Source organism: Schistocerca gregaria, chromosome X (assembly GCF_023897955.1).
Source record: "Schistocerca gregaria isolate iqSchGreg1 chromosome X, iqSchGreg1.2, whole genome shotgun sequence".
NCBI lineage: Eukaryota > Metazoa > Arthropoda > Insecta > Orthoptera > Acrididae > Schistocerca > Schistocerca gregaria.
Window position 1 is genome coordinate 451,180,979 of NC_064931.1, and position 12,993 is coordinate 451,193,971.

The following is a 12,993-nucleotide window of genomic DNA, read 5'->3' on the forward strand; positions in this document are numbered from 1 at the left end:
CCCAATTTGGCCCCATTCTCCTTTTCATCTGTTTCCAAAACTTAAAGAATGCCTTTCAGGACCTTACTTTGATAGTGATTCAAAGTAGGGCTCAGTGAAAACACTTGAGCCTTATATAAGGTCATTTAAGTGAAACATAGAGAAAGTCGTCAACAATGAGAATACTTGTCATTCAGCCATGAGCTGGCAATATAGCTAAACTAATCATGTCACAATTGTTCAGAACTTGTGCACTTCCATAAACAATAGCTCACTGTAATATGATTATTTGTCATAGCACAGGTGTGTAGTGGATACTTTCAAGTAAGTACAACATGCAGTTATTAAATTTTCACACAAAGATAGTGTGACAGCAAATGAAAGTTATTATCCAACAGATGCCATGTATTATGAAACATGCTCTGGACATAGCACTGTATTCAAATGTATGGTCCAGTTTCAGAGTGAGAAATGGAGTACTGTGGATCTCCCTCACCCTAGGGGGACTGGTCTGTGAATACCAGGGGAAACAGTGAAAAAATTTTCAGTTTTCTAAACAGTGTAACTCAAAGAATAAGATATGTAAGCCCATATAATGCTTTCCCATCCTTAAAGACATCTTTTGGGAACATTTTTATGTATGAACAGCAGCTTTAGCTCTCACACTTTTTTAAATGCATTTTTTTGTTGCAAGTGAAATAAACCATGCTGATTATTCATGTACGTCATAGGTACTACACATTACTCAGAATACAAACAAAGTAGAAGGTTTACCTTTTTTCTTGTAAGTTCCTTAAAGTATTATCTTTAAAGAATACTCTTGAAAAGATAGTGCTGTCATAAATTTGAGTACAAAAAAATTTTAAGTATGATTCTCAAAAATTTTGGAAATGAATTCAGAGTTTTTCTTGAAAACAGCGTTTTATTTTCAAAGTGAAGTCACAGGAGTAGTCTACATTTTAGTAGAGGATGTTTTAAGACAGAACACAAAATTTCAGCTCGCTACCTTTAATAGTTTTTAGTCCAAAGTGTACCAGAACATGAAATATTTTAACTTTTAGGAAATTCAAGTTAAAGTTAAAACTTGCATTTTCTATTAAAATTGAATGACGCTAATGCATCCCACATCCATATTCATCTTGTTTCCTGTGTTGTTCTTCTCCCTTCTCTTTTTCACATGTCTTCTTCTTATTCTTGCTTCTATGGTGGCTTCCAACACTGATTTTTCGGTTTTGAAGAGTCTCCTTCGGTCAATGGGTATTAGAGCTCTATGCATATTTAGTCCAACAGGCACTCCCATCAGTTCCATAACATTAAGCCTTGACACTGCACTGTCACTGAAACATAGAACAGCATCTAGCACACCCATTTTTGAAGTATTTAGTCCTACTAAAACAGTTTTTGGCATCTGCTCCCAATACAATTGTTGCAACTTTAATTTGGATTTTGAGTCCTACCATGTAAATATTTCTCTAATAATCTTGTCACTTTATGTATATATTATTTCAGATACTATAGAATGTTTATGATTGTAGGTCTCACCTTGGGTAACAGCCCTCTGGTGGACACACCATGAATCACTGCCATGTGGGCAGAGTGCATGGCATGGGTTGTCATCTCTGGAGGATTTATGAAAGAAGGTAGCCCATACTGCCTTTTTCATTCCCTCAAGGTCATGTTTATTTTGTCTTTTGGCTTGTCCATAATAATACTTCAACCTGTCCATTTCTTCATCTGTAAGCCGACCACGTCCGCTAGTGAACTTACCATAAGCTAATTTCTTTCCCTTCAAATTAGTCTTCAAGTTCCTCAATCTTGTATCCTACCTTTTCTGGACGCAGTCCAATACATTCCATTTTTTCAATTTTTGTGTTAGCATAAGGTTTGGATTCACAAACTTTTTGGTATCCTTTTGAGTCTCCATCTCCTAGGTAAGACATATACATCACACCATATTTCTCCACTGGCCTGTGAAATATCTTCACAACACCTTGAGTTCCATCCCTCCACTATAACCACTAAAATTAATCAAACATTTAAGATTTTCCATTCAATTAGTACAGTCATGACAGTACTTGGTAATACATTCCACATAAATGACTTTACCATTGTCCAAGGAGGCAGCAGTCACTACACCTTTTAGGGAACTATGGCCTCTTTGTTGCCAGGATGCATCCAGGGTGCAGACACACATGTATTGCTGTCATTTGTGTCTACACTTTCCTGAACAGCATTTTTCATACTATCCTTTGCTACTTCTTCTGAAGTCTGTAGAATAATTTTATTGTACCTGTCAAACCTTGTTGGGGGAGGTAAGTCCATAAGAGCACAGAAAATTTGTGCACTTCTGTACCCTTTGCCTATAGACCTAATAGCATAAGCAAGTTTAATATTTGTGTTATACACTCCCTGTTTACTTGTGCCACAAGTATAACCTCACTTGCTTAAATCATAAAAATTACAAACAGTGCTTAATTTTGATGCACAACCTTTTCTAGCATGTATCTGTTCAACTACCTTTGCACCTCTGTTGCTTCATTCCTTGCGCTGCAAAGCTTTATTTATTAGTTCAGACAGAACAGAGAGGTCAACAATAACACAACCTGAATCAATAGTTGGTGTCTCTGTATTATCATCATTTATACTGTCATGCCCACTGTCCAAATATTTCAGTTTTAGCTTCGAAGCATTTTGAGTAGTTGAAGCTGATTCAAATGTTGTATCACATTGTATTTCAGTATTAGGAGAGTTAATCCATTTGGTGATCCAATTCCCATAAAATTTACATTGTTTAACACCAAACTTCTTAATTCTTCTCATTGCTTTCAAGTGGAATAAGAAACTCATGTACACAATAAGAAATTCACACACACAATTACTTCACTAAAAACAAATTATTTGCACCAAAATCACAGCAAACCATGACTAAACTCTCTGCATAATCAGATGATAAGCAGATGTAAAGCTTTCACAGGCTAGCCAAATAAGGGACTAAATAGTCATAGAAACAAAATGAATGAGAAAACTTTATTTTCAACAGAGCTGACGGTGTGGCATGGGGACATCGTGGTGCAGGCAGTCACTTTGAAATTCCTCTAATTCAGGCACATTCTGTGGTCCATTTTCATGGAAGTAAACTTTTTCTCATTCATAAAACTACAGAGAATTATTAAGACAAAAATTAAAAAATTGATTTTTTGACAGTTATTCACATACAAGTCCCCTTAAAGAGAAACCACTAATCGGTTCTGGAACAGTATTTCAATTTGCATATTGGTGAAGAAGAATGCTGTGTAACTTCATGAGCAGTGTCAGTTGATGTGAATATTAATATACATGGAGTTGCCCAGAGAGAAAAGTTTGTACTGCATAAATACTGCCATTGTCTTTGCAATGAGCAGATATACTTGCATATGGGAATGGGCTGAGAACATCTGTTCCAATACCAAAAGAAAACATCAAAATTCTTTGAGCACATTGTGGCTATGGATGGAACAGGGTGTCCATTTCCCATGTGCAACTCAAAGTCACAAAAAGCAGTCTCAAGTGTCACCCGAGCCAAAGAAGGCCCAGTCATCTCTGGCTGGAAAGTAATGTTAAGCCTGTTCTTCAATATCTGCAGGTGTAGTGGATGGTTGTTGGGATTCTAATCAATGCTCATTGCTACAAACACTTAAAAGAACCTTTGGATATAAGTTCCCATGCAAATTGTCACAAAATGTCATTTTTATTCATCATAATTCAAGGCTGCACACTGCTAACACAATACAGGAAACACTGTGTCCTTTCTGGTAGAAGTTGTTTCATCACTTGCCTCGCAGGACGAGTGTATCTCCTTGCGCTTACTGTGGGTTTCGTCCCTTACGGAAGGTCCTTATAGGTTAGTATTTCACTTTCAATCAAATAGCACATAATGATGAGGAAGAATGATCCTTGTATCAACCTTTGTCCTCCTTCACTTATCTGTAGGCTTTCTTGATGGCTGATCATTATGCTTCTCAACTGCTGTACAAAATACTTATTTAGACAGATTTTGATTATATGTTATTTTTATTATTACATGCTAGTAAGGATTACAAAAATAGGATGATGCATACATGCTAGTAATTTTTATGACATAATCATTAATTTTCAAGGTAGTGAGCGACCAGGACACACTCTACATCAGCACAGGCTTCCAAAAGCACAGCAACGCTTTCACAAGCCTTCCTGCATATGTCCACCGGAACACCGTTGAACTCCTGAACAACCAGCTTACACAGATGTTACTCACTGATAAGGGAATTAACATAACCCCAAAGAAAAGTCTGATGGGGTGCATTCAGGAGATCAGGCTGGCCACTCCACAGCCAATCCTGCGCTCAGGGAACACTTCATGCAAGAACACCCAAACAATGTTGGTGAAGTAGGGTGAGCACCATCTTGCCGCCACCACTGTTCACCAAAGTTTGGTCTATTCTGAAGTTCTGGGATGCCAAAATCCCACATTGACTCAAGCTAGGTTTTCCCAATGGTGCGATCTTCCAGGAAAAATGAGCCAATCAATTCTATGCACATCACGCTGCCCCACATCATCACTGCCAAGTGCTGGAAATCATACCCAGTGGTGATATTGGGCATCTCTCTCTCTCTTTCTCTCCCCCTCTGTCTGTTTATCTATCCCCACCCCTTTTTGAGTGAATTTACCAACCTAATGACTTTAATGTAATTTAAGTATATATCTAGTTTTGACACAAATGCAGGTACCAATTATATTATCATTTAAAGAGCCATTAGAATCTACAACCAAAGATATTTGGGATATGAGGAAAGAAACATGGGTAGAATTGAGTGAATATTTGAGGTAGTTTACAATATTATGAAAAGAAAAGTTGCTACTCACCATATTGTGGAGATACTGAGTTGCAGATGGGGACAATAAAAAGACTGTCACAAATAAAGCTTTTGGTCAGTAAGGCCTTCATCAAAAATAGATGATAGACACACACAGTTTCCCAAGGCTGCAGACGCGTGTGTGAGTTGCATTAGCATAGTGTGTGTGTGTCATCTATTTTTGACGAAGGCCTTACTGGCCAAAAGCTTTATTTTTGACAGTCTTTTTATTGTGCCTATCCGCAACTCAGCATCTCTGCTATATGGTGAGTAGCAACTTTCGTTTTCATAATATTGTTACAATCCATCCTGGATTTTCCATTGTTTGAGGTAGTTTATAAATTTTAAAAGAATGCAGGTCCACTCTCCAAGAAAGGAATGTTACTTGCAATTTATTGCTATGGTGTAGGGAAGTCAGCAGTCTGCATGATCTGTAAATAAATCATATTCTTATTTGTTTCCCATAAAAATTAAAAAAAAACACCAACAGGCTTTATTTTTAATGTAGATGAGGTTAATAAAACTGTAAGTTTCCAAAGCTTTGTTGATATAAATGAGAAACCTGAAAATCATCAGTACTGGCATCTTAATTACTAGAGTGGCTGTTTAACACTGTTTGCTATAATGTATTACTGTCAGTGGGTATGTTTCACATGCAAAGCCAAAGATTTGGTGTTTAATATTCAGTTATTTACTTTTTTTCACATAATGTGGCTTTCAACTCTGGCAAAAATATGATAACAGTTTGCATTAGTAACACACTCCCACTCTATACACATTTTATCTTACTCTGTTCCCCTCTGGTTTTAGAATTCTGGTGTGGTGGAAACCCTGTGATTAAAATATGGTACTGCACTGGTAAATATAATTTAATGTTGTAACAGACCCTAGTTGGTATGTTTCTGCAGCTACATAAATAACCTGCAAACCATTGTACACTGCACAGCCAAAGGTATATCATACCAATATTATCAATTTTCTTTTGAATTCTGTTCAGTTATTGAGTGAGGAAATAAAGTGAAATATGCATGTAAAATTCGAGGTCGGAGACGCCCCTCGGGCGGGTTTGGCTGTCTGGTGCAAGTGTCTTTATTTGATGGCACTTTTTGTTCATCAATGATGAGGAAGTGATTATGAGGGCAACACACACACACACACACACACACACACACACACAGTCCCAAGCAGAGAAAATTCGCCACCCAGCCAGAAATCATACCCAGGGCTCCACGATTGAATGTCAATGATGCTAACCACAAGACCATGAGCTGAAGACTGAGTAAGGGAAAAATGATTATTTATATGTCTCTGTATACACCCTAATCTCCCTTATCTTTTGCTCATGATCCCTGCATGAGACATTCATTAAGGAAATCATAATGGTCACACAGTCTTTTTTCAGTACAGCATTTCTGAATTTACCTAGCAGGGTTCGATGAGCACTATATCATCTTCCTTCCAGTGATTTCCATTTATGTTTTCCAAGCACTACTGTTAAATTTTTGTGTGGGCTGTAGCAACCTCTTATAGTATTAGCACTGCATCTCTGAATTCGTTCAATGTCTACTTGATAAAGACTACAAATACCTGAACAATATTGGAGAATTGGTCACATGAGTGTCTTGTAAGTATTTTTCCTTACATATATGGCACATTTTCCCAGAACCCTTTCAACAAATCTACATCTTCCATCCACAGTTACCAATACTGATTTCGTGTGCTTGCCCCATTTCATATTGCTTTCTAGTATTATCACTAAATATGTATATACTGTGATGTGTCCATGATTTTTATAGTTATTATGTTACATTTATCTACATTTAAAGAGAGCTGGCATTTATTACACTAAGTGGAAATCTTGACATAGTCTTTCAGAATTCCTTAAATTTGTGTAATGATGATACTTTCCTGAAAACAACTACAGTAACGGCAAACAATCTTACAGTGCTGCTGATCCTATATGATAAATTGTCCATGTATAGTGAAAACATTAAACATCCTATTGTGCTTCCTTGAGACATATGCAGTGTTACTTTTGTTTATGTGAAATGTGCAATGTCCAGTGTAATGCACTGGATTCTGATAAGTCAAATATTCATGAAGCCAATAACATATTAGCAGAGATAATTTATATGATCAATTCCTTATTAGTAGTTGATAATATAGTACTGTGCCAACCCCCCTATAGAAAAATAGGATGACAAAATCTACCTGTTCATCTCTATCAATTGCTTGCAAGACGCTGCGCATGAATAAATATGCCTTGTTTCTTCCAAAGAAAATTTTAATAATTTTTATGTGAACTTGTCAATTCACTAATATAACACAAGGTATTGGCATGCAGTATGTCAGGATAGGGAATAGTTATAAATATCATGGCCTAACAATACCCTAAAAGTTCCCTTTCAGTGTCATTAAATAAATTCTAATGTATCCAGAGAAAATGGGTGAATTCTTAAGCATATAATCCAGTACAAAAATTTCAGGTGTGTGTAATTAATGACTTTGAGCCTCTGTCTTGAACAATGCAAATTCTGAAAAAAATCTACATTATTTATAATACTGTGTGTTCACCAAACATTGTGCCAAACTGTATTTTACATTTATACATAGAGAAAAACATTTAAAATTACATGACAATGTGTGCCACTCCTATATGAACATAGTTAAGACAATATGCCATACCTAATTTCTTATCTAGTTAAATATCTCCTTGTGGCATGGTTTTCACTTGAAACGTGTAACGAGATCTGCTAGAGGCCAATAATATTGTAATTATAGCAACATGCAAACTATTGTCCTGTTCTGTGAATGTAAAAAGTATCTAGTTCCATCAAGGTTTGGTGCCTCATTATGCTGTGGATGCCCTTGTAACTGGCTGTGTGAGTTGACTCTGATACTCTGATATGAGAGTATGATATGTTCATTAGAAATACGGTTGGTAAAACAGTATGGTGTTTGAACCTAATACCAAGGTAATGACTGAGGTACTATTAAAGACACAATGTACCACAATAAACTGGTGGAGATTGAACATAAACAGAAAATCATGGCTTACTTCATATATATGGTATCCATTTACTCTGTGTACATTTGAAGTTGTTCTATGGCACTGAATGGGCACTTTTAGGGAGTTTGTTAAAATATCATTAGGCCAAGATATTTGTAACTATTCCCTATCCTTGTCTTATGTCAGTGAATTGATGCGTTCATAGAAAAATTATTAAAATTTTCCTTGAGAAATTTTCTTGAATTTCTATCATATTTTTTATATTTTTTGTTTCCAGAATTCGATTAGCCTTTGAAGCCATTTTCAAAAAATCAGCAACTCTTCAGGATGTTAATCCGGAGCCTGAAGGTGTGGAAATGGAAGCAACTGATGCCACAGATGAAGCAAATCATGTTAACACTGTTCCTACCAGCCCAAGAGCTCTGAAGAAGGTTCAGCTGGTTAGTAATCACACTGTGAAACTCTCACATGCACACACACACACACACACACACACACACACACACACACACACACACACACACACACACTGAACTACTGGGCATGTTTATTGGTGTTTTATCTAGAAAATTTGATTCATCTTCTACTGACTCCAATAAGTGCTCTGACCTTAAATATAATACTGTTTCCCAAGACATAATTGTAAGGTGCAAATCTTGATCACCAATACACTCTCATAGCTGTCAACGTGTTAATACTTATGGAAATGTAAGGCTGTAGCTGAGAACTTTTTCTTTTTCTACCAGACACTGTACAGTTCTGTTACTGGCAGTGACCTGAGATGATGGAAAATAAATTGTGCAGAAGTTGTTTCTGCAGAATTGCTGCTGCTATATTTCTATACTGTTTGAAAATTATAGTATATATGTGGCCTAGCAAGGTATGTATGTGCCAGGACTTAGCTAAGCTGTATAAATTCAGGATATACTATCTATTACACACATATCCTGGAATTTCATAATACCAGGAGAATACAATCACACTGGTAAATTGTAAACCTGCACTCTTAGGCATAATTTAACAACCTGTAGAAGTTTAACTGTAACATGAACAACAAATATAAACACATTGTATGTAAACTTAAAAGTGATTTTTTTGTTCTGTACAAAATAACCATATGCATTTTAGTACTTCAAGAGTCCAACAACAATGAATTATTCAAGGAAGTGTTTCAAAAACAACTGACTTTTTCCCTAACATGCAATAGGCCTTGGCAGGAATGTTACTGCTATTAATAAGCATCAAGAGTGTTCCTCCACTTATACTTCACACTTGCAAACTTAACCACATGCATATTGAAGGACCTCACACAATGTCTGTGAGTTTAAATTTATAATGCAATGCACGAACTACCACATGTGGCCTAGCAAGGTAATGATTATCAGTTGGAATACACTTTCTGCTGTGGCCATTGTATGTTGAATATTGAACCCAAAACAAGACAGAACAGATGCATTTATTTTGAAATTACTTCTCTGAATAATGTGTTGTATTGGTTACATTTATGTAGAATGAAAAAGTCATTATGAGAATGCTTTAAACAATTCATATGTAAATAACTGAATTCTTTAATGCTTCTTATAGACTTATGTGATTTTCACTGAGACCCACATTGCTATGCCCATGTGCTTGATAATGTGTTGGTCCACCTTTGGATTGCAATACAGTAGCAATTCTGTGTGTCATGGATTTCACAGACCCTCAGTAGATTTCCAGAGGTATACAGCACCAGATGTCTGCACACAGGTCTTGCAGTTCCTGTAAACTGCGGGCCATTGGTTTGTGGGTGTGGAGCTGGCACCTGATAGTGTCCCAGATGTGGTCTCTCAGGTCCAGATCAGAAAAATTTGCTGGCCAAGACATCAGTGTGACTTTGCCATCATGCTCCTCAAATGACTGTAGCATGATTCTGGCCTTATGGCACGGACAGTTCTCCTGCTAGAAGATGCAATCACTATCAGGGAATACATCAAACATGACAGGATGCAGAAGGTCTACAATAGTGCTCATGTAGTCCACATCTGTCATGGGACTTTTGATTACTACCAGAGGCCCCAAGTGAATGTCCCACACAGCATAATAATGGTCCTGACAGTCTGTGTTCTTATCATATTTCTTGTTTTGAGCAGCTGTTTTCCCAGATGACAGTTTAATCGTACACTACCATCAAACTGATGTAACAAGTAAGGTGATTTGTCCGACTAAATGACAGATGTCCATTGATCTACAGTCCATTCTTGTTGAACCTGTGACCACTACAATCATAATTTATGATGTAATTGGGTCATCTACTGCAAAGCCCCCTGTTCAACAACATGGACTGAACAGTGTGATCCCAAAACACTTGTGCATACACCAACAATATACTCTTGTCATCAGATCTGCCACAGACTGCCTCCTGTCCTGCTGTACAGAGTGGATAAGTCTCCAACCTCCACATTTTCTGATAGGGCATGGATGTCCAACACCTAGTAGCCTACTTGTGGTTTCACTGTCCATGAACCACTTCCCATAGGTGCTCAAAACATGAACAGCAAACCAGCTTCACTGTTTCTGAGATGCTTGTTCCTCAATGCCAGGTCCTAACAGTTTGCCCTTTGTCAGAGTCACTTATGTCAGTGGATTTCCGTGTCTACAGCCTGCATCATTGCTAAAATGATTCCCCATTTGTCTCTGCTCCTTTTATATATTTTGCAAAATGCTTCAGATGCCCACAATACCAGCAGGTGTCAATCAGTCTTGTGGTGTGCAGTGGTCATAAAGCTTTGGCTCATCACTGTAAATGACTGCATGTAGTTTGTATGCATATAAACAAAATATTTATTACATTGCTTTAGTGCTTTCTCCCTGATGCTACCAAAATATAATGAAAATATTTATACTTATCTAACTAGAAGAGACTGGATTTCTCTTCAGCTCATATGCTCAGATTGAAATTGGTGTAAGTTCCTTCTATTTGAGCCCTTATAAGTTTGAAAGGTGGTCATAGATGGCACATTCATTCTTGTAAATATGACCAGCTTATTTAGGTTTTTTTTGTGTGTGTGTGTGTGTGTGTGTGTGTGTGTGTGTGTGTGTGTGTGTGTGTGTGTGTGTGTGTGTGAATCATGGTAGAGCGAAGTAACACACCTGTCGTTATCATTTCAACAGATGCAGTGTGTAACAAGCATTATCAGTTTCTCTTTAATAAAGGATAAATTATAAAATGTTAAAAAAGGAATGTTATGGAATATCAAAGTTGCTGTCTCTTCATCTACTATTGCAAAACTGACAGCTTTCTTGTCACTTGGCACACTATGTCAAGCATGACTAGATGCATGTATAAGGAGGAATCAAAAAGTTCCCATTCAAAGGCTGTGCATTACAGAGTTGGTATGCCAATCAGGCAAAACTGCCATGAGCATTGAGGAAATCATCTCACCAATGCACCAGGTTGAAGATACCTGTTTGGTAAAACACCATGTCCCGATGAAGAAGTTTGTAACTGCCTGCTACACATCCTTATCTGAATGCAATCATTGACATTTCAAGGCCTTTTTTAAGAGACCAAAGGTGTGATAATTGCATGGAGAGAGATCAGGACTATAGGGTAGGTGCACAAGTGTCTCCTTCTTTGGTTGGCATAACTTCTGCATTACCACATTTGCAATATGGTGACATGCATCCCATCCCAGAACTTTGTGCAGCATTCCACAAAACAGTGGCTTTTGACAGACAAGCTTCTCCATACACATTCTTCATCCTCAGATGGATTTCTACTGAGTTTGTCTTTCAGCAGCCAAGAAAAGAATAACACCATGCTGGTCCTGTTTTGACGCATTTGGTAATAATGTCGCTGAAGTTCTCATTTCCATGTTTACCGCATGCATGTCAGAAAGACATGTATGCTATCCTAATCCCTGTCCACACATTGGGGATTATATACCCACATTAGAGTTGTGCTATATTGCATATACACTGCAGCAACAGCCTCAAACAAAAACTTATAGATTGCCTCTTGTAACTACTCACATAAGTGGAGTTGTGGCCTAAGAGGAATGATAGCATATCACACTTGATGTCTGCTCTCCACTTTGCTACCATTATATGGTTACTTTTTTCTTGCCCCTCATTATTCTTATTGTTAATAACCACCTACGTCACTATGTTGAATGAGTATGGTTACTTACATACCTTACCTTTACTGACTACTTCCAACTGCTCATTACCTGGTGACCCTGAAAATAAGACAACTGCCATAATTTACAGAGTCTTCCTAAGAATTTTCTTATCATTAACAAATAGTGCATAATCAAAATTACAGATATTCTTCTTGTTGTTTTTTTAACATAAGAGCCTCAAAAAATACCTGTTGTAGAGCTATGCCAATTATTTGTTGAGTAAATTATGTTAATAACTGAAAAGAGAAAATAAAGCAAAAACAAATACACACATCAAAAAAAGTTTTGCATCACCTCGGTTCCAAGTTCCAAGTTGAAGTATTGTGGTGTTTCAATCTTGATCAAAGAAACACATAATGTAGAATATTAAGGTTAGATGTAACTTCTTTATCTATAAAAGCAGTTTCAGCCATATTGATACCAAATCAGAAACTAATATATGTATTAGTGTATCACTCCTCTAAAAATAACAAAGAATAATTTATATAAAGCTTTAAAAAATTGATAATAATGCTCCTAAGATGTAAAAATTGCAGACATCTGATATTTGGCGATATTAACAGAGACATTAGATATCGGGCTACAAACGTAATGCACCTATTAGAATAATTAAGACCACTCAACTCCTGCTTTCTAAGAGACAAATCCACCAGGCTCAATGGATGGTTAGATATTTTCAATAATCATTTTTTAAATGTTGTGGAGGAAGTAGGATCTAGATCTTCACTGGTAGAGGCAAGGCTTCTAATAGAAGAGGCCATACCTGTGCAGTTTGAAACAACTTTATTTCCATGAACCTCTCCCTCTGAAATCAGTAAAATAATAAACTCACTGAAAAGTAAAAGCTCTTACGGAATTGATGGCATTTCCAGCAAGATACGTAAAGCTTGTTCCCCATAGATAAGTAGGATTCTCAGCCACGTATGTAATACCTCTTTGGAGCAGGGTGTTTTTCCCGATAGACTGAAATAT

At 36.9% G+C, this 12,993-nt stretch overlaps 1 protein-coding gene across 3 annotated transcripts in view; it reads left to right on the forward strand.

Annotated features, from left to right (window-relative positions):
* LOC126298067 (chloride channel protein 2) overlaps window positions 1-12,993 on the forward strand; it is a 471,803-nt gene that overhangs the window by 450,599 nt on the left and 8,211 nt on the right. For all 3 annotated transcript variants that reach the window (XM_049989387.1, XM_049989386.1, XM_049989385.1), the window contains exon 18: window positions 8,139-8,301. In XM_049989387.1, coding sequence (XP_049845344.1) covers window positions 8,139-8,301 — 163 coding nt within the window. The remainder of the gene's footprint in view (window positions 1-8,138; window positions 8,302-12,993) is intronic.